This window comes from Mesoplodon mirus (assembly GCF_964341445.2).
Source record: "Mesoplodon mirus genome assembly, chromosome: 3".
Lineage (NCBI taxonomy): Eukaryota > Metazoa > Chordata > Mammalia > Artiodactyla > Ziphiidae > Mesoplodon > Mesoplodon mirus.
Window position 1 is genome coordinate 149,790,045 of NC_138978.1, and position 27,489 is coordinate 149,817,533.

At 44.3% G+C, this 27,489-nt stretch overlaps 1 protein-coding gene and 1 pseudogene across 2 annotated transcripts; one reads left to right on the plus strand and one right to left on the minus strand.

Annotated features, from left to right (window-relative positions):
- Positions 1-1,946: 1,946 nt before the first annotated feature.
- Positions 1,947-11,989, plus strand: LOC309799034 (eukaryotic translation initiation factor 2D-like; annotated as a pseudogene). The gene is made up of 8 exons: positions 1,947-2,063; positions 2,972-3,162; positions 4,655-4,738; positions 5,212-5,302; positions 7,881-7,987; positions 9,812-10,065; positions 10,566-10,683; positions 11,851-11,989. The product of its transcript is annotated as a eukaryotic translation initiation factor 2D-like (transcript).
- Positions 11,907-21,324, minus strand: LOC309799035 (dual specificity tyrosine-phosphorylation-regulated kinase 3-like; the record flags this gene model as incomplete). The annotated part of the gene is made up of 3 exons (XM_082612036.1): positions 21,068-21,324; positions 19,086-19,197; positions 11,907-13,481 (listed from the first exon to the last, which is right to left on the minus strand). Exons 1-3 carry the CDS (start codon positions 21,142-21,144, stop codon positions 11,907-11,909), a joined length of 1,764 nt encoding a protein of 587 aa, XP_082468162.1. The 5' UTR covers positions 21,145-21,324.
- Between the last annotated feature and the right edge of the window lie 6,165 nt (positions 21,325-27,489).

A 27,489-nucleotide genomic window follows, 5' to 3' on the forward strand; every position in this document is an offset into this window, starting at 1 on the left:
GGATGGCACCCTCCTGGGGAAAGGGAGATCTTGCTCTGCCAATAGGGAGGCAGGATGCTGTGTACAGAATCCCCTTGGGTCTTGGCTCCTACTTGTCAACCATGAATTAATTTTTAGGCTGCTAATCTGTGCCTTCTTAGCCAGGACATATGGTGTGTACAATAGCTTTCACAGCTTGAAATTTCTAGTATGCCCTTGAGTAACCTTCCTAGGCTCCTTGGTCAGAGACTGCTTCCATGGCTGTACTGCAATAGGCCTGGTCAACAGCACAGAGTCTGGCATCACACTCCCCCGAGTGTGGCTGGGTGGGGGCCCAAGCGGAGAAGGATCTGTGGCACTCTCCTCCTCTGGGCTCCTCTGACGTTGGCTTTATGGCTGGGGTGGTTCAGAATAAAGGCATGGTGGGTCAGAAGTGCAGGAGGAGATGGAGCTGTGGCTGACCCCAGATTAAGGGCAGAGATGGTGGTGGACAGAGACTGTGCAAGGCCTCATCTTTGTTATAGCCCAGATGGACTTCTCCTCTGTGTGACTGTATCACCACATTAAAGCAATCAGGATTTTTTTTTTCTTGGTGGATGGACACTCTGCTCTGAAATTTTCATTAGCAAAATTAAGTTTAGTAGGGGCCAGGACCCCAGGTGATTAAATCCTTGTTTCCAGGGTACACAGCAGTCCCTTTCAGGGAAACCCAATCCCTCACCCCTGCCTGAGACTGTTTTTTGTTTGTTTGTTTTGGACTAATATCTACCATTTATGGGAAAATTTCAAAGCACCCTGCAATATATCACATGCGTTATCTCAGTGGTTTCTCACAGAAGCCCAGTGAAGTAGGTATTACCTCCACATCTTACAGAGAATGTAAGAGTTTCAGAAAGGATAAGCCATTGGCCCAAGATCAAACTGCTAGGGAGAAGCCAAACCATAATTTGATTTTACTATGCCTCAAAATTATTTTTTTTATAAGCACTCTGAGTTTTTAAAATTGCTTTGGAAACAAAATCCCCTCAAATAATGCCTGAATGCAAAAGGCACCTAAAAAGGTCCCAAAATGTGGGGTTTTGTAACCAAAAATGTTTCAGGGCTTCCCTGGTGGCGCAGTGGTTGAGCGTCTGCTTGCCGATGCAGAGGACACAGGTTCGCGCCCCGGTCCGGGAAGATCCCACATGCCGCGGAATGGCTGGGCTCCTGAGCTATGGCCACTGAGCCTGTCATGGCCGATGAGCCTGCGCGTCCGGAGCCTGTGCTCCGCAACGGGAGAGGCCACAGCAGTGAGAGGCCCGCATATCGCAAAAAGAAAAAAAAAAAGTTTTAAATAACAGATTTGAAGATCACTTGTATAGTTTTTTCCTCTTAACAGGAGGTCAAACCTCGGACTAAAGTGGATTCCCTGTTATTGTTATTATCACCTCATGTAAATTAAAAAACAGGAAGGAGAAAATCTCGGAAAGAATTCTAGCTGAGGCCCCAAGTGTGCAATAAAATGTAAAGATCTTAAGAAACAAAAGCCCTGAAGAAAACCATTCAAGAGGCCTGCAAGTTTAAGAAAACACGAGTTCAATTAATTTTGTGCAGCTGAACTAAACTGCATGGAATGAGAGCTGGCAGAGCTCCTACTCAACACACTAGAACGCTGATGGAGTAAAAATGAACGGAATCGCTGTTGGCCCCAGAGATACTACAGACGCGCCCGCTCAAGCCACTCGCCTAGGCGCAGAGCCCGGCAGAAGGGGTGAGGCCAAAGGGTGCACCGCTCCGCGCAGGGATCCGCCCCGCCTTCTCCGGCCCCGCCCCCCATGCTTCAGTTCCCAGCCTTGCCACTAGGGGTGGCCGCGAAGCTGCGCGGCCCCGGTTTCCAGCCGGGCCCTTTTTCCAGCCGGGCCCTTTTCCCAGCCGGCCCAAGCATGGCTGCACCCAGGACTGCGGGTTGGGAAGCTGCGGTGCTCGCGCTTTCCTGACAGTCCCTGGCTGCTGTGGTCTCCTTCTCTTCCCCAGGCCACTCCAGCAGACATGTTTGCCAAGGCCTTTCGGGTCAAGTCCAACACGGCCATCAAGGGGTCGGACAGGTGAGGGAGAGAAGAGCCTGCTCTGCCCACCAGGGCACCCAGACATCTCTCAAGCTCGGCTGGCTCACAGCCTTTTCTGGGCTTGAGGCCGAGGGGTACAGCCGTAGAAGGGACCCCGGGGGGCGGGCAAGGGTGAGTTAGACGTGTTTTGAGAGTGAAGATGGAGAGGAGGCCTGATTTATCTCCCAGGCTGTCTTTTGGATATTTTAGTGAGTTTACGAGAAAGCGTATAATTCAATCAGCGCGTATTGACTGCAGTCTGTTTAAGGTGTCGTGGAGGATGCCAAAATGAAGGAAAACGGGGTCCCTGCCCTACCAAGAGCTTTGAGTCCCTTGGGAGAGATTAGATGGGGCACAGAGAACTACAAGTATACGAGAAGAAGTGTCTAGTGATTACCACTGGCAGGAGAGACAGGTGGAGGGTGAGGTGAGAGGGGATAAGGCACATGTGGTAAGAACTGTATCTGTTCAGTTTTGCAAATGAAGGTGTCACCTTGGGAATTTTGGAGGCAGTGTTCTATAGTTGTCATTCTTGGTGCCCTAGCAGAGCTGTTTAATCATAAGTTGACAGATTTGGCAAGCATAGATGAGAAAGGAGTGGGTCCAGGAGCTATGTGTGGAGTCAGGAAGGCAGGGCTTAGTTTCCAGTGGCAGGCTAACTTGGGTCGCTTACCGGATCTCAGTTTTTTCCTCTCTTTGTAAAATGGAAAGACATGCCCCAGGAACATGTGAAAATAGATGAGACATTGGATGAGAAAGAGAATGGGATGTTTTGGAAGAGTGAGAATAAGGCATCATCAACCAGTCTTTTTCTTGGGCCTCGTGATTTTATAGTAAGTCTTGAGTCCTCAATATTTATTAAAATCCATCCAGGCAGCATACATACCAGGTATGTGTGCTCTCTGCAGGAGAAAGCTTCGGGCCGATGTGACAGCTGTTTTCCCCACTCTTGGAACGGATCAGGTCTCTGAGTTAGTACCTGGAAAGGAAGAACTCAACATTGTGAAGTTGTATGCTCACAGAGGGGATGCAGTGACTGTGTACGTGAGTGGTGGTAACCCCATCCTATTTGAACTGGAGAAAAATCTATATCCGACAGGTATGGCAATGGGATGGAGATGGCCATTACTATGGTCCTTGCCTAACATCTGTTTCTTCCATTAATCTGTCTTCCTTAAAACAAATAAATGCAAAATCTCCCTAAGAATCTTTTTGGATTTAGTGTCCCTAGAATTGGGTCTTTCAAGATCAGAAACTGCTATAGAAGTGAGGGGAAAAAAGGGTTAACACAAAAAGAGGGTGGTTGCCAAGGGAAATTCTGAGGTGAAGAAACACTGGTTTCTAGTGGGTTAAGTAGGGATTGGAGCCGAGGTCATGAAAAGGGTGGAGTTTCAGGGCATGTAAAAAATGCTTCTTAAAACTTTCACTAGTGGAATTTTCTTAAGATACTGAAGAGATACTGTGATGGGAAAGAAGCTGGGTTAGTTAAACTCCATACCCAGCTGTCTTAGTGGTGGACTTTGGTTGCGATGTCTCACAGGGATTCTTTCTTAGGCTCTTGTCTGGCTCTCAGGATACTTTGCTTGCTTTCTTTGTCACAGATCTCAGAGAGGCAGTGTCCTTTTCTCTTTTCCATGGCTGCTGACACCTACTTTGTCATTTGGGGGCTTTTCTTCCTCCCAGCTTGGCTGCAGCAGCGCAGTGCAGTCTCCTACCCCAGGCCACCCCCACCCCCACCCTGCTTTGCTGCTGTACACATACAAGCCCTTTTTGATCTAAGGGTTTTACTGCTAATCCCTGTGGAAACAGAGAGAATAAAAATAATAAACATGGGAAAGTTTCAGAATTTATTACAGGCTGGTGCCCTGGTTTCGGATTACTTGCTTCTGAGGACATAAAAGGAATCCTCGTTGGGGCTCTGTCCCTACTTTTATCCACTATGGCCATGTTTGGCTGCTGCCGTCCAGGTGGAACAATAGGTGCCTCCAAGTCTCAAGTGACACCCAGTTTCTTAAGTCTCCGCCTTCTTCAAGACTGCAGCCTCTTTGAGAAGGGAGTCAGCCTGATGTAAACTATATGGAATGTGTTTCCCACAGGAAAAGGGGCACTCAGTTCCCAGGGAGGGGAAAAGGGATACTGGACAGGCAAAAGCAGATGTTCACTTCATCACTAGTTTTAGCCTTACACATAAATATCCAACTTTGGCAGCTAAACAGACTCTTAGAGCTGTAGCTCACTTCATGTGTCTTCTGACCAGTAAAAGTGATAACTTCTCAAGATCGTAGATTGAGAGAAACTACTGCAAAGAGCTCAGTATAAATATGTAAAGAATGCAGGTCTCTAAGGCTAAAGGAAGCAAGGATTCTCAAGTAAATAGCATATAACATATAAACCGCTTCACAAACTTGGGGTAACCTAATAAAAAAAAAAGAATGCAGCTTCTTTGGGCATCCCCTTACAACCTTCTCTCTAGCTTTGACTTGAGTTTCTTTTCTACATGTTGATTAATGTGGCCTCAGTGTTTGGCTTTGCCATTCCCCAGGGGGTTGGCTTTTGGGCAGTAAGTGTTTTCTGGCTCTCTTCTTGGACAGTGTACACCCTGTGGTCTTATCCTGATCTTCTAGCAACATTTACAACATGGCCCCTGGTGCTTGAAAAACTGGTGGGGGGAGCAGGTAAGAGTATTTTCCTATATTCTGGATAGTGGCTGAAACCTACTTAGTAAAGGCCAACTACTTTAATAAATGTACCCATTTTGTGCATTCATATGATTGAAAAGTAGAATTCTTCCCTCATGTCTGTTGCATCTCTTACTTGGCTGCTTCCATAAGCTCTCTGACCCTGCTGTAAGGCTTAAATAAGATAAGTGACATGAAAGTGCTCTGTGAACTGCCATATGCTATACTTTAGATTAATAAACTGAATTTAGGAAACCAGAATAAGATAGATCATGGAAGTGGACCCTCAGCTTGGTGCTTCAGTTTGACCACTAGTCTCCCAGAAGGAAAAGGTCTGACCCTCAGTTTGCCACTTTTTATTTTCACTATGAATAATGTAGTTGATGCTTAACAAATGTATGTTTGTTGAGCAAGTGAGTAAATGACGCAGTAAACTGTGGAGTTAGTTGCGATGCTTTTGTTTCCTGCAGATTTGATGCTGCCAGGGCTAGTGGTGCCCCCTGCTGGTCTGCCTCGGGTACAGAAGGGTGACCTCTGTGCCATTGCCTTGGTGGGGAACAGGTACTGTGCCAGTCAGCTGTGCCTGTGGGGAAAAAACTTAGGGAAAACTTGGGAGGGGTGGGAATGACAACTTCACAGCATATGGATAAAGGATTAAAAGAAAAAACATATTCTTCCTGAGCAATCAGAGAGTGGGGAATGGCAGTGAGCCTGTGGGGTGTCCATACATCTGGGCCAAGGGTATTTGCTCCTGCTGCTGCTTCTTCCTTTTTAAAATTTATTTGTTTTTTTTCTCCTTTAAAACTTTTTTTCTTAGATTTACAGAAGAGTTGCAAGTATAGTACAGAGTCCTGAAATACTCCTTACCCAGCTTCCTGTAATGATAACATCTTGTATAACCACAGTACAGTTATCAACACTAAGGAATTAACATTGGTTCAGTCCTTTTGACACTATTACAGACTTTATGCATATTTCCCCAGTTTTCCCACGATGTCTTTTTTCTCTTTTTTTGTGTTCAAGAATCCAGTCCAGGGTACCACATTGCATTTAGTTGTCATGTCTTCTTAGTCTCCTCTCTGTGACATTTTCTTGGTCTTTCCTGCCTTGCATGACTTCAACATTATTTTTGTCGAACATCCACATCATCATCCTCATCTTTTAATTATTTTTAATAGATTTATTGAGATATAGTTTTCATACTATAAAATTCACCTGTTTCAAATGTACGATTCAGTGACTTTTTTTTAGTATATTTACAGGGTTGTTCAGCCATCACCACAGTGTCTCTTTTTTAAAATAAATTAGGAAGTAATGGTATGAACAGTTCTGAAAAATCAAAACCCTCTCACCCCATAATCCTTTTCTCCTAGAAGTAACCATTATCATTCTGATGCACGTCCTTGTCAGCCTTCTTCAATGCATATATACACGTGCATATAAAATGTATGGTTTGGGGTGTGTATGTTTAAAAATACAAATGAACAAACTTTATCCCTATTACTTTTTCACTTCAGGTAGTGGGGACATGTTCCATGTCAGCAAGCACAGATAAGCTGAATCTTTTTACCCACTGTGGGGTGATGGGAAAAGTCCTCTTCTAGTGGACATTGTGGTTGCCTCTACTTCGTCTCTATCACAAACAAGATCTTCCTGAGGCCTCTAGGGACACTAGTGCCAATATTTTTCTAAAGTAGATACTAGGGAGCAGAACTGTTTGGCTGAAGATCGTGCATATTTTCTGTTGCCCTATAAAAATGCTGTGTCAGTTTTCCCTCCTACCTACAGGGTATATGGAGCCTGTTTCCTTACATGCTCACCGACACTGCATATGATGGGTCATTTTCATTTGTATCATCCTGAATGAAAAACGACATCTTATTATTTTACTCATTGCTTCTTTGAGAGGGAAACATGGTAGGCATGGGAGGGGTCAGTGTTTAAAGATCTTATTTTTGTTGCTCATATTCTCCCATTTTCCTTGAACCTTTGGGAACCAAGCACCTAGAAATGTTTCCTTCCTTGTTTACCTGTAGCAAAACTTGAAGTTGAAAAGAATGGTGAAATTATTGTTTTTTCCCCCCAGTATTCTATCCAAGATCGGAGAAAACTACATAAGTGTGTATTTGGCCTCTGAGTTTGGCATTTAGAATGTATGTGGGAATGAATCCTAGGTGGTTTATGGAAGGGGGTGAGGGTACAAGGGAGTTTACGAAAACTACAAGACAGGTTCGAGACCGAAGTTCTTGAGCCATTGACGATTCCAAGGGTGGAAGACAAAGACCCGTCTTTTAGGAACTGGGAAAGAAGCCAAATTCAAAGATTCTGTGGCAGGAACTGACCCATGGGCACAGGAAGTGGAGCCACCGGATTAGCAAACGTTTTTTTTGAAGTTCAGGTGTTGGGAAATCTGCCCTTGAATCGTCTCCCTTGGGTCCAGGCAACGTTGCCAGGCTTGTATATTCCCCTCCTGTTAGCCAGCTGGACACCGATCCTTACAGGCAATGTGTGAGCATTGCTGAGTAACAGTGGGCTGACAGAGATTTCCCATTTGGGCTTTGGAAGTTTTTTGTAGTTATTGTAAATGTGGTTGTTTCTGATATTTTGGACACATCCAGTTCTTAGATAGATGTTATACAGAGCAAGGCCTGTTATAAAGAACCCACTCAGAAGGAACCTTTCGTTGGTACCACTGTATCTCTCTTCTCTCTTCCCTCTGGCATCCCTCAGCCTAATTTAAGGCATATGAATGGCCTCCCTTCTGAATTTCCATATAGGATGGCTATGCCTTTTTTAAGATAGGGGAGATAATTTATTTTTTGAAATTGAAGAAAGGGAACTTTAAATATCCTTCTGAGTCCTGCCTGGGTTTGGTTCATAATAAGAATATAAGAATGATAACATCAGTAGAGGAGTTACTTACACAGAAGGGAATATTTGGTCAAGGAATTTTTGAAAGTCATATGTGTAGGTAATTTGAATAAGATTGAGACTGCACCGAGTTTTAGCTCTGTGATACAAGTGGATGCTTCAGATTTGCAACCGTGGTGCTTTGAACACATGTGTAGAAACCTGGTCCTGACATGTGCCCTCCTGGAAGACTTTCCCTGACCCTCGTCTCTGACCTCCTCCTTCTCAGAGCCCCCGTTGCCATCGGAGTTGCTGCCATGTCACAGCCGAGATGCTGACCTCAGGTGTGAAGGGAAGGGGCTTCTCTGTGCTCCACACCTACCAGGACCACTTGTGGTGGGTTCCATGCTTTTTCTGTTTTATAGGGAGCTGGGTGGGCGGAGGGAGCACAGGGCCTGGATTGAGAAGCGAGAGTTTTGATCCCTGCTGTGTCCTTAGTCAAGTTGCTGACCCTAGACATTAATTTCCTTGCAAAATGTGGAGAAAAGATTTTTTTTTGGCCTGTTTAGAAAAGAAATTACCGAGAACTTTATTTTCTAGGTGAATTATAGAATCCTAGGGCTGGAAGAAGGCCTTAGGGATTGTCTTCTCTGCCTCTCAGTACAGTGATATTCTTTATTTTTATGGCACTGGTCGATCTAGCCTTTTCTGCCGTGTACATTTAGGCATTTTCTGACCCCATGATGAGTGCTCGGGAATTCTCACATCTGAATCCAAATCAAAGTAGAGTAGGTCCTCAGGCACCAGGGTGACAACCTGATGACTTTCCTGTTGTTCAAGTTCCACATTTAGGATCTCCTCCTCATTACAGAACTTGCACTTTCTCACTGTGACGGTTGCTCTCTGGAGCTGTATGTGAGTTTATTTTCTGGTTATTTTCTTGTCATTTAACCAAAATAGTAAGTAGTGCTTTTCTCGAAAGCAGTATACCTGGTCTTCTGGCCAAGTGTTGTGTGGCCTGTTGGTATAGATTTACCCTTACGTTTTGAGTCAGTCTTGGAGTTACTTATTTTACAAGTATTGGCCAAGCCCTGGTTTGCTGGAGGTACAGCCTCATCAGTGTGGGTTTCAGCAGGCATCTGAGGGCTGCTTACTCACGTACTCCCAGCACCTTGTTTTCTGACTGTTAGTCTGGGCAGTTAAGGTCCTGTTGTCTAAATTGTTTTATCAGTGGCTGCCTCAGTCTCCCCTCTTCCCGCCCTTTGAAAACACTTACGGTATTTACCTGATCAGAATAGCCTAAACATACGCTCTGGCCTCACTAGTAGCCATACTTAATAAGCCTTGCTGCGGCTGTTAGTAAAACTTTGTTTGACTTGCATAATCTTAGTTAACAACATAATGCTTTTTGTTTTTACCGCTCTGCTATGTGGCGTCCCTTTTTTTCCTGTCTTCATAAGGCTTAGTGGCATAAAGCCATTGTAATCTCTACTCTGCAGGTTAGATTGCATTCTTTTTTTTCAGTTGAGGTATAGTTGATGTACAGTGTTGTGTTAGTTTCAGGTGTACAGCCAAGTGATTCTAGTGACCATTAGTATATCTAGTGATTCTAGATATAGATATATACATATATGTTTTTTCTCGGATTCTTTTCCATTAAAGGTTATTACAAGGTATTGAATATAGTTCCCTGTGCTATACAGTTGGTCCTTGTCATTTATCTATTTTAGATTGCATTCTGATTTAACACAGAAGCAGTCTTGAGCAGTCTTGAGCAGTCCAGGTGTTTGTAATTTGTTCCATACGCTCAACCTTGGGTTTGTATTTCACCAACCTGGTACTACAGATGCGTTTGCAATCTTCATTTGGTTATTTAATTCAAAATGGTTTTATATTTAATTTCTATGAAGGGAATACTTTGGAAGGGGAGCTCCACTTTAACTATGTTGTCTTTAATTTTTCTCTGTCCCTGAATTTCTGTTTGGGTTAAGGAGGAGGCAAGAATTACTCTCCCCATTTCAAAGATGAGGAAACTGAGGCATGGGACTTCTCTGGGCCCAGAATTGGAAACAGAGTTGAGAGGCACACCCAGGTTCTCTGGCCTCTCCTGGACACCCCTGCCTGTGGGTCTTACTCTCTCTGGACCCCTGCTGACCCCCTGACCGGGGCTGGAGAGTGTTGTGGCTGCTGCTCAGTGTTTCTGACATGAGGCTTTTGCAGGCGATCTGGAGACAAGTCCTCTCCACCATCCATTGCTCCACTGGCCCTGGATCCCCCAGATCTCAGTGAAGAGAAGGGGTCTGTCCAGGCAGACACCACCTTGCAGGGAGACATGAGGCGCCTGACCCTGGCGGGAGAGGAGGAGGAGGGGGAGGTTGAGCAGAGGTGTGGGGAGAAGTCCCCGTCGGAAGCTACAGAAGACCCCAGTGTCGGGGGCCTGAGCCCAGAGCCCACGGACAGCAAGACCCTTCAAGGTACAGCTCTGGCAGGAGCAGGGCGCTCGCCTCTCAGTGTAGGGACTGAAGCGCTCGGCTCTGCTTCCCACCAGAGCGGCGCCAGGGCTCCGGGAGGGGCGGGGAAAGGCCTTAGTTTTGGTGAGGGTGGTGCCACAGCCCTTTGCCATCTTACCTGGGAGTCTTCCGAATATGTCGCGTTTCCCTGGATACCCGTCGGCTCTGCTATTTGGACTGATCCCAGCTACACGGCCCTCTTAGTTTTCTTCTGGCTCTGACTTCTCTATCAGAGAAGCATCCGCGCCTGGCTGGGTGGGACTTTGTGGCCTGACCCCCTCTGTGGCGTCAGACCTCTGTAAAGGCTCAGTGTTCTAGAGAGTCTGGGAGCTTTGGTGCCTGGGAATGGGCTCCTTCAGAGCTGAGGGGTGAGGTACGGATGTCACCGTGCGGGGACTTATCTTGTGCTGCGCGGGCCTTCTGCGGCCCTCAGGAAGGATGTGGTTCTTGTCTTCTCCTTGCAGAGCAAATGGACGAACTGTTGCAGAGATGCTTCTTGCGTGCTTTGAAGTACTGCGTCAAAAAGGCTGACCTCCCTTTACTCACCAGCACTCTCCTGGGCAGCCACATGTTCTCCTGCTGGTATGGAAGGCATGGTGTGGGCTGGGGGCCGGGCGGTGGGTCTGTCTCCTGCTCTTTGGTGGTAGGATGGGACAAGGCTGATGGGGGAATTGTTTTAGGGACATGATGTGGAAAGAGCGAAGTGGAGGGTTGACCTGGCAAATACTGAGTTTTAAAGACTTCAGTTTTAGCCAGTGAAAGGACGTCGAGGAAATGAAGGTTAAAATTCGCAAGGCGCTTTGAGCACTGCCTCTGCTGTGGTGATTCTGGGCTCTTTTACGGATTGGGCAGCATGTCCGGCCCCGGAAGGGCCCTGGGGCAGCCTGTTTGTCCTGGAGGCTTCAGTCCCCTCACCTTTCTGAAGAGTAGGTGGGCCAGATTAGGTTGTGTCAGCAGGAAGAATCGGTGTGAACCCCCCACCCGACCCGCACACACAGCCACCAGCAGAGGGAGTGTTACATGTGGGTTGAACCTGGACTTTGAAGACTGAGCCATCTGGGCTCAAAAGCCAGCTCCCCAGGGTGTTGGAGCAAAGGTGTATTTGAGCCCATTACCAGGCTTCTCTGAGCCCTGATTTCTAACACTTGTAAGATTGCTGTCAAGATCGAATAACCTGACATTTAATAAGCACCCAGTAAATATTATCATGTCAGGAGAGTTGCTTATTGATTTTCACCTCAAGTCTGAACTTCTTTCTGAGAATTTTGCTCTGTTTTTTAAACAAGGGGTTTTAATGTAATTCTCTTCCTCTACATGTGAGCTTCTTTAAGGCATTCTATACCCATGTGGGGTCTGGAGTGCGCGGCAGATCTAGTTTTCAGTCTCATCTATAACTACGGCCATGTCCCAAATTAAGCCTCTGGAACAGATGCCGAGGGAGACTAGAAGTGAACGTTCAGGATATACTTTCTGGTATATCGTCTACCTTGAGAGAAAAGGATTTAAACCCACAGAATAATACACAGGTTGGTGAACACCTGACAATAATAACAAAAGATGCACTGACTTATAAAAAGTCTTTTACTATGTATCCCAGGATGGCCAATACAAGCTGGTTAGGTAATTAGCCCTTCAAGAGTTCTTTTACAGTCATATAAAAATGCTTTGCCTTGTTAAAAAAAGATATCTAGTCTACCAAAAACATATCCATTAATGGGCTTGGTGTTGTTTCTTTTTTTCCATTTTCAGGTTTGCAAGATGATTAAAAATACCTACATATCATCTCTGAGCACACCAGCTGTCCATTAGCTAATCAGTTTTGGCAATACAGTGCACAGAGGTATACCACCACTGGTTTCTGACATTAAGTTAGCTTTAAGCTTATTGGCTATTCGTACAATTGGAGGCAGCTTGCAACCCAGGCCCTGGAAAGCATTTGCAGGGTTTACTACCCTTTTGCCTGACACCTTTTCAGTGGTGAGAGGTCTGGGCACAGACTTGCTAATCCAAGGGTGTCTTAGTGCTTGAGCTGGGGTCAGGCGGGCAGAGGGGTCCCAGGTAAGACACCTTTTCAAAAAGTCTATGAAGAAGTAATCATCACACCCCTTCAGTGCTGTCCGCCAGTCTTTGCTGCCTGGGGGACCCCGCTTCTTACCCCTCCGTGAACGACCTCCCACAAACACAACCCTCCCATCTGCCCGACTGGTCACAAAACAGTAGCGAGGTAGGCCCCTGGAGTTAATAAAGTACTTGGCACGTTTGGATTGCTCCAGGAGTTTTGGTGGTGGCATCCCTAGAAGCTCCATCATACAGGCCAGCTGGTCTCCTTCATCCTCTCCAGGGAAGAGAGGATGTCCTGTTAAAAGTTCTGCAAGGATGCAGCCAAAACTCCACATGTCAATGGACGTGCTGTAGCGGCTTCCTAAGATGATCTCTGGAGCTCTGTAGAACCGAGACTGGATATAGGTGTAAAGCTTCCGGTACTCAAAACAGCTGGACCCAAAGTCAATGACCTTAGTCGCACTGTGCCCACAGTGTTTCAGGAGAATGTTTTCTGGCTTCAGGTCACAGTGAATGATCTTGTTTCTGTGGAGAGCATCCAAGGATTGCAAGATGGATTGAGCAAACTTGCGAACCAACTGGATACTAAAACCCTGGAACTTGTTTTTTTTCATGAGCTCATAAAGGTCTACGCTCAGTAACTCAAAGGCCATGCAAACATGGTTCCGGAACGTGAAACTTTCCAGCATATGAATAATGTTCATGCTACCGGTTTTATCCTGCTTTTTAAGATGCTCCAAAATCCGGATCTCCTCGGCTGCTTGGCGATGGAGGTGCTTTTCATTGCGTACCATCTTCAGGGCCACGTACTGTCGAAGTTTGTGATCATAGACCCGGGCTACCTGCCCAAAACTGCCCTTGCCAATAATTTTCAGCACCTCATATCGATAAGCTAGATGGTCTCGAGGCACGTGAATGTAGGCCCCATCTGCATCATCATAACCCCCATTATTGGGACCACCGATAACTCCATGTCTTTTTTTGGCATTTGGACCCACAAAGTAAATTTCTGGATAATTGATGATTTCCAGCTTCTCATAAGCAGTGAGGTGGTGTTTATACTGCTTCAGTGCTTGTTCTGGAGTCAGAGGCAACACTTTGGATGCTTTGGATGAACTGCTGGATTTTACTGTATTCACACGATCTGAACTTTTACCCTGAGAAACTGTAGGAGAGCATTTTTCAGAGTCGTTGATGCCATCTGACTGAAAAGTATCAGATCTTCTGTTGCCAGATTCTTGAAATAGTTGTTCTACCTTCATCTCACCTCCATTCAGGAAGCACTGAGTAGGATCTCTTGTTAAATGCTCAGTGGTGATCTACGGCAAAGAGAAGTGAATCTATGTTAAAGTCACTAACAACGGTGGAAGAACGAAAGAATCGTCCCCCTGACTGAACAAAACAACAAAACATGCCAGTTGTGTAGTTAAAAGGCCCAAAAGTGAGATAAGAAAAGCAGGAGTCTCTAGAAACTCGTGTTATGTTAATCCTTAGGTTCCCTGACTGCTGTGGCCACCCCAGCCCCACTACATAGGCCTCCCTTTGTTCAAAACAAGACGGTCATCTTACCATACCCGAAACATGCTAGATTCCTTCTAACTGGTATGTCTTCCTACCGAGAATCTTTTCACCCCATCCACTCAAATCCTACGCTCTTTCAAAGCCCAATGCTAGTCCTCCCTCTTCCACTTAGAACTACTCCAAGCCCATACTAACTATGGCTCCACTCACATCTTAGCTGCAGCTTTTCGAGTCTACCACGTAATCTGGCCCTTGTTATATATATACTGTCCTATATTGTTCACAAACTGTTTCAAGTATCTTCCCAAATCTTAAGGGCATGTACCAGGAGCAAATGAATACATATTAAAGTGTTCTGTAAATGATACAGGGACAGAGGCAGGATGTGATCCCCAGGTCTTCTGAATCTTGGTCCAGAACATTAACATAACCTGGTACCAGCTTCTCCTAGTGCCTGTACTATTCTCCAGTAGGGCTGAATGTTGACCTTGGCCTGGAATCAACCAAGGCCTCATCGTCTACTCCTGGGTCCCCAAATACATGATCGCATCTTCCTATCTCAGTTCATTGAATCACAAAATTTCTAATCCAGAGAGAACTCTTGAGATCACCAAGGCCAATTCTTTATGTATCTGATGAATAGCAGTGAGAATCTAAGGCCCCAGGGTGCTGCTTGTAAAACTCTCCTAAAGACAAAGAGTCTCCTTTCTCTCTCCTTCCCTTGCTCATAGACACATACACTAGTCTCCCTCAGCAAACGCCTACGTGACAAAGGCATACAACTCTTTTTACTTGATTTGGCATCACCTTTTCCTGCAAGGAACAATAACCCGCAGAAGAAAACTCTACTTATTAAATACCTCTGAAATGAAATAAGATTCTTTGAAACTCGATGGAGGGAAAGACAATGAAAAAGCCAAACGCTAAAAAAAATACTAAGAAAAATATAAGAATGTGCTAGAAGGAAAGAAGAAAAAAAGTGCTACATCTGTTGTTTAAAAAAAATAGTCTGGGATACTTCAAAGAACAACTGTTTTTCTTAACAGACCCTGAAGAACTTTACCCCCGATCTGTATGATTGAGAGCCTCTACGATCAGGGGTAGATAATTCCAGAGAAGCTCTGAGCTATCTTTATGATCTCTTAAAATATAACGCAAATTATAAGGTAATGATCCAAAGTGGCCAACCATTTAAAAAAGAGAATTTTAATATAACCTAAGCAAACAACACCTGACCCATCACCTATATAAATAAAAATATAAAAGATGTAAATATAAAAAACAAAAAAGGGATGAAAAAAAAATTAAGTGTTGGCATACTTTAGACAGCCCCTTATTTAGTTATAAAAGCACGACATTAGTTCCTGCCTGCTTCTTTTAGGTCATTTAATCAATTTAAACATTTATATAGTACTACAGTTACAAAAATGAGGCACTGCACCATCTTACATATAAGCAAAGCAGCCAGTACAACGGTAGCCATACTTTGGCATTGAGTTTCTCAATAAAGAGGCAAGATACGGACCAGGAGAGGTCTCTGATACCAAAATAGAGAACTATCACTAGTCAAGAAAATAAAACACAGGCTGGCAGACAGAACCTAAATACCTTGCTAAGATGTAAATATAATGCAACATTTTGTTTATCAGCAATTAAGTCAAATAACCATTCCTGTTTTTAGGGATGGAAAAAAAAGGCCTCATCCATCCATCTAACATTCACATGAGCACTAATTGTTCACAATTATAAAAGTGCCAAAAAACAGGTTACCTCAAGGCACTACAATCTATTAGGAGATAGGTTTGGCTGAACTAGGGAATTATAATTATTTGGTTTTAGGTAGATTTACATAACAAAACCAAATATTTGCATGCATCTAAACCAGTTTTCCTTAAATTTTTACTACCTAACCTAAATGCATCTAAATATTTACTGCTAAAATCCTGGGGACACATTCTGAAGAAATGTGAAGTCAGAAGGCCTAGGTTGGGGTCCTGGCTACACTGCTCAAAAACTGTAGGTCCCAGGGTAGGCTTAACCTTTAGCCCAGTTTCTTAGCCTCAATTTCTTTATCTTTAAAATGTGGATAATAATACCTCCTTGCAGGATGTTGTGTGAATCAAATTATAATTAATAATATATGTGAAAGACCCTCAGAAACTATAAAACATGTTAAAAACACTGGTAACAGTTAGGCAAAATTCTCAATATATTGTTTAAACTCCAATACACCCTCCCTATCCCCTTTCAGCTTCTCTTTTCTCTCTGTGGTGCCTTCCTCTGCAGTTCCAGACTCCCTCCACCAGACATCTGGCATTAACTATGCCTTCTGCTCCGTGAAGGCCTGCACAATCAGCCTTCCCTTAGGATGCATGGAAACACCTCACCCACTTTCTCCCCCACATAAAACCTCCTTTCAACTTGCCATGCAATTTAATGGGTTATCTCTCCAGACATATTTGACCTTTAAAAAGAGCAATGCCTTAACCCAAGGGAATGACTCTCTAGGACCCGCGGTCATCAATGACAAGCTGGTAGGAAAGGTATTTGTGGTCCAGGGTCCACCCCTGGGCATTTCACCTACTCTACCTACATGTAAGGCTGTGCTGGCTCTGGAGGTATTCATTTCTGTTTGTGGTAAAGAGAGGGTCTCAGGTACAGACTGTTAATAAGAACAGAAATTTAACTTCCACAGAACTATTACAATAAGATTAAGGATGTCATTTGGATTTCCTGACTCATGGTTTTTCCTTAAAGTGAGCCTAAATCTCTCTCTCTGCAAATTAAGTCTTATTTTGCCCTCCGGAACTACACAGGAGGGTCCAAATTTCCATGTTAAAGCCCTTCAGATACCTAAAAGGGGCTGTCCTGCCTTCCCCATTTTTTCTCGAGGCTCATCATCCCCATCACATCCTCCACCTCACACAGCCTGGGTCAGGCTGCCTTACTATATCCTATTCACGTTCTCAACACGTATGGGCTGCACGGTATATCTCTCTGCAAGTGTGGCTTCCAGAACAGAACAAGACACTTCAGGTCTAGTCCCCTGAGGACTGTCAAGGTTTGAACCTCCAATGAATCTGAAGAATTCCAGAAAGAAATTTTTCCACACAGGGAGGGGTTCTCACCTTAGCTTTCTTTCCTTTCCTGTAATAACTCAAATACTGCTCTGAATCAATTATGTATCAAGTCTGCTGTGCTATAAATAAAATCTTCCTTCCGTTCTAGGAGAATCTAGAATTTTCACACATGTTAAAGTAGTTACAAAACACTATATATTTCTAGTCTAGGGTTATAATCACAATAACTGACCAATGTCTGCTATCGACTTCAAATATTTTAACTATGTAATTATATCCAGAGAGACAAATAATGCCAGATTAATCCTGTTTTATTTAAGAATGCTTCATGTACATTGTTAATTTGGAGCGCTCTTTTTTTTTTTTTTAACACCCCTGTATTGGAGTATAATTGCTTTACAATGGTGTGTTAGTTTCTGCTTTATAACAAAGCGAATCACCCATACATATACATATGTCCCCATATCTCCTCCCTCTTGTGTCTCCCATCCTCCCTATCCCACCCCTCTAGGTGGTCACAAAGCACCGAGCTGATCAATTTGGAGCACTCTTGACATTTCAAATAGAATCTTCAACTGCGTTAATCAAGTCTTAAAGATCTTGTTGAGAAATTCAGAAAAGGAATATCCTTCTCGTCCAGATATAAAACACCACCCCCTCCCTCGTTCTCGACCCTAAATCTCTGCAACACAAAGCTAACCCAATAAAAGCCTATGAGCAGATGATTTATAGTTTACAACAAGAATGTAAGGGCATCTTGGATAAACAAGGAAGCCAAAGCTCTTTGTGAAATGAGCAATAGCGTCTCGCAATGGAGTCATGGCATAATGAACTATAAGTGTTACTAAGAGGTCAAAAGCACTTTTTTCAGCAAAATTTGCAAAGACAGCATTGTTTTAGAATCTAAAATCTTGTGTTTTGCAAGCTGTGTTACTCTGAATACCACACAGTAAAAAAAATTCATTTTGATCCTGAAACATACAATTTAATTGCCCTACTATATGGTGATTAGCACTGGCCAACTGAAGTAAAGTTAAAATGGACTTTAAGTCACATGATGACGGACTGTAAAAGTTTCCCAGAGAGATGTGCTAATTGTCAGCAAGTAACCACGAAATCTGATAGTCAACACACGAGTATATAGGTGGTTCTGGAGCTCTTAGAGGTTTTTACATATTAAAAACAATAAGCTTGTGGAGAAAGGAAACTTACTGCACTTTGGAAAGGAGATTAAAAATAGGGTGACCAGCCTTCCAAATATATGTAGCCCGTATCTTGTAATATTATTAGCCTTGAAAGTAGTGAAGGGGTTGATTTTTAATGGCAAAAGCTGACAAACCGTTGGGAAGGACTATGAAAAATGCAAGCAGTGTTTTACATAGAAATAATTTTAGGTCTTAAACAGAAATATGAAGGAGAACTATTGATAAATTAGTCTACTCAATTATTCAGTTTGTTCGTTGATGATATATGCAGCAAATTTTAAAGTCACAGGATAGATTCTCCCTGTCATGGAACTTGTCCAAAACCCTGCTCTCCCTACCTCTCTATGAGTGCCGAGGGAATGGGAATTAATTTATTCTCTTAAACATAAAACGGTGTCAAAAGCTAAATGTCTGCAAGCTCCAAAATGATTAAATGCATCGAAACCAAAATGTATTGCTCAAGTTTCATTTATGATCTATAAAATGGTTCTCTTAAGCATACTAATAAGCTAGGACTGCATTTCTACCGTGCAGGAAAAATCTGCAGATCTGTAAGTTCAGAGGTATTTTCTGTTTCTTGTTCTTGTTAAAATGAGCCATCATAATATAGTGTACATATCATTCTATGAAAAAAAAAAATAACCACTATCTAGGGCTTCCCTGGTGGCGCAGTGGTTGAGAGTCCGCCTGCCGATGCAGGGGACACGGGTTCGTGTCCCGGTCTGGGAAGATCCCACATGCCGCGGAGTGGCTGGGCCCGTCAGCCATGGCCGCTGAGTCCGGAGCCTGTGCTCCGCAACGGGAGAGGCCACAACGGTGAGAGGCCTGCGTACCGCAGAAAAAAAACAAAACAAACACTATCTAGATAAAAGTAGCATGTCGTTTTTTTCCCTATTTACCCCAGTGATTGAAAGGAATAGGTGGGCTCCAAATCAAAATCATTCTGAAAAGCTGAACTTGGACCACAGAAACTGTTATTTCAAAGTCAAGAGAAACCAAAAGTGAATAAAAAAGAGCCTGGGTTACCAGTGACATGTACCTGTACCTTGACCATTTAAAGTAGCACTTCCTCCTTTCCAGGCCCATTAGAGCTCAAAGAATTACTTCATTTACTTACATTTAGTCTTCTGGGTAGAGGTGGTTCAGAAGGATTGCAGAGTGCATTTGAACAGGGTGAGCCTTTGGTTTCATCTATTATCACGACACTATCATAGACAAAATCATCCAATCTAGTTGAAAGGATTACAGATAAAATCTGTCAGTAACTGAAGTATATAAATTTGTATTTCCAAAACACCCTTTAACTGCTTCATATCTGCTACAAAGAATAATTAATACAAACAAATGTCCACACTGCATTTTGGCACTGAATACACACCACAGGGGTATTTGGCAGAGGAAGGGAGGAAACCCAACTTTTCCTCCTTTTTTTATTTTTAAAGAAAGGACAGCATTTCTAGGTTTATAGTTTGAAATTGTTAAAATACGTCTTACTTTCTGAATGTTGTTAACAATAGGGACCATCAAAAGAATCTCATTTAACTTACTACTTGAAAACGAAGGCTAGTTGAAATCTGAAGCCTAAAAGCTAACCAGAACAAACAAACAGACAGAGAACTGTACTTTCAAGTCGGAGCCTTGGATTCTAATCTCAGCTCTACCACTGGCTACTCTACCTTCCTCTCTGAGCCGTTGGCCACATGTTGTAAAGGGAAGAATAGTTCCAGTCTACGCACTTCTGGGTCTCACAAGCAAGAAATAAAAGGCCTTCTTAGGGCTTTCTCTATATTTATTTATTTATTTTCCTACTTAACATCTATCTAACTTGTAGAAAACTACAGTGAATTCTACAGCAAATACTATAGGGATTCTCTACATTACAAAACGTACTGGATTTCACATCTTTACCCACTTAATTTTCGGGTGGATGGTGGAAGCTAAATGCCAAATGATAATTTCTCTGCTCTTTAACACTGTGCCTCCCTCCACCGCTGTAAGGGAACACAAAAGACGGAGAGGATTTATTTAATCCACAGGATGGCTCTGAATAATGTATTTCATCTGCCACCAAGAACATGGATTTCCCAGTAACACACATCAGCATTTCATTGTATCATTTTTACATGATATACTATGAATACAATGATAATGAGCCAGCTGCAAGGGAAGAATTTTTTTTAATCTTTAAAACTATGCTGGAATATTTTAGTGGCTTATAAAAACTGTTTTGTAAAATTCCAGAGTTTTCTTAATCGATGTGTTATAGGAGTACAAAGAGAAAAAAAAAACCCGAAAAACAAAAACCAAACAGAAAACCCACTACAAATTATTTTTGGAATGTTCTCTTTTTAAAAAACATGCTTACATTCTGATAAAATTATACCTTTACGGGAACTGCTTCATTGACAAGAACCAAAAATTCTGGATGTGACTGATTCTTTGCCAACAGCACGAATAAAACAAACAAAATGGGACAGACGTCCACATTTACAAAGAAGAAGACAGACTGAAGACCTACAAGATTTCCTATAAATAGCCAAAGGAAATTACCCAAAGGTAGTCTCCATGCAAATGAAGTGGGCAGGTGGTCCCTACTCTCCATTAAGGTGTAAAATCCTATGAAAGGTGGAGAATCTCTCAAAACACGATCCACAAAAAGTCCTACTCGGCAGAGCCCCTCACCTACACCCCTCACGGCAAAGCCCTTGGTTATCTGCTCTGAGCAACAGGGCTTATTGGAAAAGGTATTGCTCCCTGTGTCCCCCAGTTTGCTAAAAAGCCCCACCAAAAACATCCCAGCTTCTCAGAGTTCCTACCATATACCCCCGATGTAGGACTTCAGAAATAATCCCCAGGGTGGGAATTCTTCTTTGCCTAACTCCTTTCTAGCCCACTCCCGCGCTGGGCTGGGGGCAGGGGAGCTGATGGAGAGGAAGAGGGTGGGCCAGTCCCGGAGAGGGAGTCAGACCCCTTCCCTCGTCCTTACTGCTTGGGGGCTCGCTCAACCTCCAGCCCAGTCCATCCACGCCCCCCGACCTCGCCTGCCAGCTGCAGCGGCTCCTTCGGGAGCCCCAGCGCGTTATCCCCCGGCGCCGTTACCTCCGCGGCTGGGGCGGCAGTCCGTCTCCTGGCGGCCCCGCATCTTTCCGCCCGGGCCCGCGAGCTGTGCCTCCCATCCGTTAGCTCCGGACCCCCCGGAGGGAGGGGCGGCGTTTGGACGGTCAGGCGAGCAGCGTCCACCTGAGCTGGGGCGGCTGCCTCCCGGGCCGCGACGTTTCCTCGGTACCTCTCTTCCACACAGTGCAGCTCCCAGCGCGTCCGCTCGGGACTGGCTGGGGTCGACAACTGCCAGAGGAGCAGCAGGGGCGGGAAGGGGAGTGGTGTGGTCGCCTAGCAACCGCGACACGCCCCTTGAAACGCCTCGGCGCAACAATGTGGCCACGCACAGGGGCGGGGCCGAGGCCACTCCCCACTGAGCGGCGCGTGTCTCGGAAGCTCTCGCTGGCCCTGGAAGGTGGGAGGCGGGAGGCTGGGAACCCGCCGCCTGAGGTTCTCTGGTCGCTGGCCGAGGCCTGAGGGCCGCGGCTGGGGAGGTAGAAGGGCCCTGACGGGGTGTTTGTGAAATAGCAGCCCCCGATTTCTGCCTCAGAAGTGGCAGCCGGCACCTCACGGTCAGCTAGCTATCTCTTAGCAAGTTGCAGCCTAGAGTTCTAAAACCTCCCTTGAATATGAATAAAATGAGAACGAAAGACATGGGTAATTTCTCAGACTTCTCCACTGAGGGGCGTCCCTCCGGAGGGTAATGAGTTAACAGAGGAAACCAATAATAATAAACCCACTTTGTGACACCACCGGCGCCACGAATCTTTTCATTTAACCTCGGTAACCATACTAGATGACATCCCTCTTTTATATAGATTTAACTAGGATCCGGAATTTAAGCTGAGGTATGTCTGACTCCCCTGCAATGGGATGCCACGGATGGTAGGGCTCAGAGCCATTTTAAGGATGAGGAAAGTGAGGCCAGAGGAGATCTGTGGTTGGCAAAGCCTGAACTAAACGTCTCCAAATTCCCAGCCTTCGTCCTGCTGCACCAGACCCCCTGGAAAGAAGGCTCTTCCTGTCTTCTTCCTTGGAATGGGTGGGGGTTTTCCCTTTGCTTTTCTGAAAAGTTAAGATGCCTCGGCAACACCAAGGGTAAGCGGATTTGGATAGTTGGAACGAAAGTGAAAGGGAAGGAGGTTAAAACAGAAGCACACAAGTGTTGTTTTCTTGAGCGTAACAGCCAGTCGGATTATCTAAACCTACAAAACACGAGGCAGGCTGTCTGACCCTTGAGGAGAGAACTAAACGTTATGGAAATGCCGAACACGGGCGCCACCTGGCGGGGTGGGGCTTGGGGACTCATTGCCCCAAGCCTGCAGAGCATAGTCCAGAAACCTGAACATTTGCATCCAAGGCTCATTTCCGTGAGACTAAAAGTCAGAGTCCCTGTTCTCATGTCTTTAGTAAAAATGCCCTTAAAATCCAAAGGCTCTTCACTTTATAAATTACTAATGTGTCCGTTTGGGGAACTTTACAATCAATGTTTTCTTTAGCCTATGATAAAAATATAAATTCAAAGATTTTCTTCCATGATGATTTAAAATTTTTTTCTAATCTTATGAATAAGCTTTTTTTCCTAACCTCGCCCAGCCCCTCCCCCACCCTTCCCCAACCAGAACAATCCTGCTTTCATGTGGGTTTGTATTTAGACTCCTATGGAAGATTTTGTTTGAAGGAAGAGTTCCACGGCAGCGAAAGGTTTGGACTAGATTGTTGCTGAGGTCCTTTCCAGCTCTAAGGTTGCAAAATTGTATTAAATAATCATTGTTCTTAGTACTTATGTGGACCCCTCAGACCACTTTACTGCACTAAACGTTTCGATAGGACTTGCCCCCCCGCCAAGTTTTCTTACCTCCTTCTGAATCACTGCTCTCTCCAAGTCTGCTTTAAGACATAGCTATGTAAGCCACCTTGAGGCATTCTGCTCCCCTTCCTGCCCCTGAGATAGGAAGCACAGAGGCCTCCTTTGTCTTTAGGCTATTGATCCCAAGGTCACGGGAGGGAGGATTACACGAGGATGCTGGCACTTCATGAGTCTCCGACCTTAGTGACCCAAGTAATTTCTTCAGAGCCCCTGTTTCATAACAGTGTGGCTGGATTAAAGCCCAATGAGGGCTCTAGCAGGAGCCCCCACACCCCAGCTGAACTGCTGCCCTGTGCGCTCCAGCTCCTGAGCAGCTTCTACATCATTTACGCCCTTTCTTCCCTTCCCGTTACCAAGAAACTGGGTTTGCCTCTTGGTGGGTGTTGAGCCAAAAGATGCAATGAAATCAAAGAGTGAGAGAAGGAAGGATTTATTACTTGCAGCAAGTAAGGAGAACCCTGAGGATCTTTCCCAAAACAGTGTCTCCCAGAACTGTCAAACTGGAGAAGTTTTAAGCATATGCATGATTGACAGAGCTCAAGCTTCAGTTGATTGAAATCATGAAGTTCATAAAACGTCAACATCGTAAATAGGGCTGCTATGAACATTTTGAACTGTATGCTGACACATATATATGGAATTTAAGAAAAAAAAATGTCATGAAGAACATAGGGGTAACACAGGAATAAAGACACAGACCTACTAGAGAATGGACTTGAGGATATGGGGAGGGGGAAGGGTAAGCTGTGACAAAGTGAAAGAGCGGCATGGACCTATATACACTACCAAACGTAAGGTAGATAGCTAGTGGGAAGCAGCCTCGTAGCACAGGGAGATCAGCTCAGTGCTTTGTGACCCCCTGGAGGGGTGGGATAGGGAGGGTGGGAGGGAGACGCAAAAGGGAGGGGATATGGGAACATATGTATATGTATAACTGATTAAATTTGTTATAAAAAAAAAGTGAACATCATTATTCCTTAGGTTCCAGTTGATCTGGTAGCTGAGCACTTCAGGCTAATCTTTGCCATTGAAAGAGAACTGGGACTCTTTAGAACTTCTCTTGCCTAATAACAGGTAATGTTTCTGCATTCTTTTCTTCCCTTAAGATCATTAATTACTGAGACCTGTGCAAGGGCAAGCATTGTGGCCAGGCTTAGACAACAAAATGGCTTCTGTCAAGAAAGCCATGCCTGGTTCTTTTTCTCCAAGGATCCCCTACCCTATCTGCTTATGCTCCCTAGCCCCACTCAAGAGTAGTTCAAAATTTCCATTGTCTCTCTCAGTGCAGCTAAAGCCAGATTTACCTATCGTGGATTAGCCAAATATCCTGTAAGATACCTGCTTGCTTGTTGAAGCCAGTTCTAATATATCTGCAAAATAAGGAACCCCTAAAAAATAAACAAGAAAAATGAAACTATTCCAGCCTCTTCAAAAATCATCAGAACATCCGGAATGTGATTATAACAGTTTCAAATGTAAAGATGAAGAAAATATTCCTATGGCCACATGCACCTGGAATTTTGTGATGAAACACATGTTGGTGGGTTAAGTTTAAATTCTTTTCAATAACTATAAATTATTCTTTGCAGCATGATGTGCCATAATGCATAGTATACCATATTAATCACAAAATTGGAATGCACTTTAAAAAATCATTTATAGAGAACCTATGAAACTCACCATTTTCCCCAAGCTATGTCGACCTCAAGTTCACCTGAGTTCCAGAAACATGTATAGCTATTTTCAGAAACAGAGATTTAACTCACTGAAACACTAAAACCACATCATTTTTCTGAAGTTTCAGAAAGCTGTCTCTCTTCTGAACCTCATGGACTTCTGTTACCAAACTCAGGTTCAGCTGATCACCACTCAAAAACCCATACTTGAGAGGCAAGTGTTGCTTGGAAAGGAAAGGTTGCTTTATTCAGGAGGCTGGCAACCTGGGGAGAAGGCAGACTTGTGTCCAAAAACCAACTCCAGAGATTCTGCTGGACCATGAAAGTTTTCAAAAGGAGAATCATTTGGGGAGGGGGTCAGAGTCTTCATTATCTTCTACCTTGTACAGACTTCTGATTGGTTGGTGGTGAGGTAAGAGGGTGGTGTTCCCAGAATCTAGTGCTTAGCCTGAAGTTACCATCCTCCACCTGGGAGGGGGCCTTAGTTCCTGCAGAAGAACTCAAACATATATTGTTATGTATATTCCTTGAAGAGGAACCAGGAACCTGCCCCATGCTGCACTACTGTTTCCTGATTGCTCCTCCTTTCTTTCTGCAATCCCTCCCTTCCCTGATAAGCAACTGTTTGAATCTGCCCTTTGGAACTCAGGAAAGGTCAAGGAGGCTGAATGAAGACTATTTCCTACAGAGAAGAAACAGGGGACATGGAAAGGATTTATGCCTTGGAGGGCCCCACAGGGTCCTGCAAGGTTTCACTTCCTGTACTTCTTCCCTCTCTCTCTCTTCCCCAAGCTTTGAAAGTTGCCCCATTAATGCTTCAGGATCTTGAAAACAACAACAACAGCAACAAATAAAGTCCCGATGCTTCTTCCAACACTGTAGACACTTGGTTCTATGTCTCCTAAATCCTGAAGTTTGTCCTTATTAATCCCTAACCCCAGAAAGACTCGTCTTTTCCCAAAATATCTGTCACCTCTTCTCACTCTTCCCAAGTCAACATGGCCAGTTCCAGCGACAGACCTGAGGGGCCATGTGAAAGTATGTTTCTGAAGTTTGAAAACCTAACCAGGACTCTTTCTTATATAATTACCGTTTTTAAAAAATATATTCATTTATTTATTTTGGCCGCACTGGGTCTTAGCTGCGGCACGCAGGATCTTCGTTGAGGCATGTGGGATCTTTAGTTACGGCATGCAGACTTTTAGTTGCAGCATGCATGCAGGGTCTAGTTCCCTGACCAGGGATAGAAGCCGGCCCCCTGCATTGGGAGCACAGAGTCTTACCCACTGGACCACTAGGGAAATCCCTAATTACCATTTATTAAGTCTATTATGTTCCAGGTACCATCAGAAGTGCTTTACATATATTTTCTCATTTAAAACTTATAACAGTCCTGTGAGATAGGTATTATCCCTATTTTACAATTCAGAAAACATTCTCAAAGATTACCAACTTGTCCAAGTTCACCCAGCTGGCGTGTGGTTCCAACTAAAAATTGTCACTTGCCATCGGGCACTACAAAAATGAAGTCTCAAGCCACTGCAGTTGCTGACCTTCAACACACCCTGAAAGGAGTTTAGGGTAGAGATCAGGAATGAGGCCTTCTGTGCTCTGGGAAACATTGGCAGAACAGGCCTTCAGATAGTTGGATATTTTCAGAAGGTTTTATGAGCCCAGTTTCTTGCATCTTCTCATATCTAGAGAATCACTAAAATCATAAATGGAGACATCTGCTCCTCATGAGTAGCAACAACCTTCTGCCAAAATGTGTGCTTGACTGCATGTATCCCTCTTCACCAAAATCACATATATACTGACTTCCACCCTTACCTCTTCAGAGCAGTTTATCAGAGTTATCTGAGAGGCTGTCTTCTGGGCTATAGTCCTCATTCGCCCCAAATAAAACTTAACTCACAGCTCTCATGTTGTGCATATTTTTCCAGTCGACAGTTTTGGCGACCATGAAGGGACGCAGAGCAGACTTCTGTCCTTTACCTGAACTCTGGGAGAAACTGGAACATTGATAGTATCAGAGACCTCTTGTGTCCATCCACCTCCTTGGAGAGTCCAGACGAATTTGGGTGAGTCTCTCCTGGTTCTTGGATCTCCTGTATTGGTTGATGATCCTGAGTTTTATTTGGCAGTGTATAACAGGTACCTGGCCCCCGGTTGAAACTTTCCGGGGTGTGCGGGGGTGGGCTGGCTGAAAAACAATGGGGTTTGCTCAGTTTAAAGACACTGAGCGGTCTGGGCTGGGTAGTTTGGTAAGAAGCTGATCTGACTCTTTTCCTCAGTTTGGCTGCCTTCATAGAATTTGTCAGGATAAAAGTGAAGATGTTACATGAGAGCTTTGCTCCAAAGAAGAGGGACAAGACTCCTCCTGGTCAGTTAGAGCTTTCTCAGGCAACTGAGATATGTATGGGAGTGGTGGAGGCAGAGTCCTCATACCGTGCAATGGTCCCACAGGGCAATCCACACATTAATTAAAAGACTTGCTCATCCAGGAATCATGTATAAATAAGAATTGGCCATTCAGTGATCCGAGCACTCACAGTGGTCTTAGACCACTGAAGGGTGAAACTGAGCCACATAAGAGGGCTGAAGCGACTCTAGGGTGATGCCTGGAGGAGTTAAGCTCACAAGCCGCACACTGGCCCATCACACAATTTCATTAGTAAGTTTTACCCCTGACAAATTCAACTTTAAAATGGGATAGAGAGCCTCTCAAACAGAGACATGAGGAGCATCAGAAAGCCAGCCTCTGACTAACACCCCTGCCAGGTTTATGTATGTACAAAACTTATATTTACAAGTACTTACTTATTTGGAATTAAAGGGAAACTTTGCCCTGAAAATAGCCACTATGGGCTCTTTTA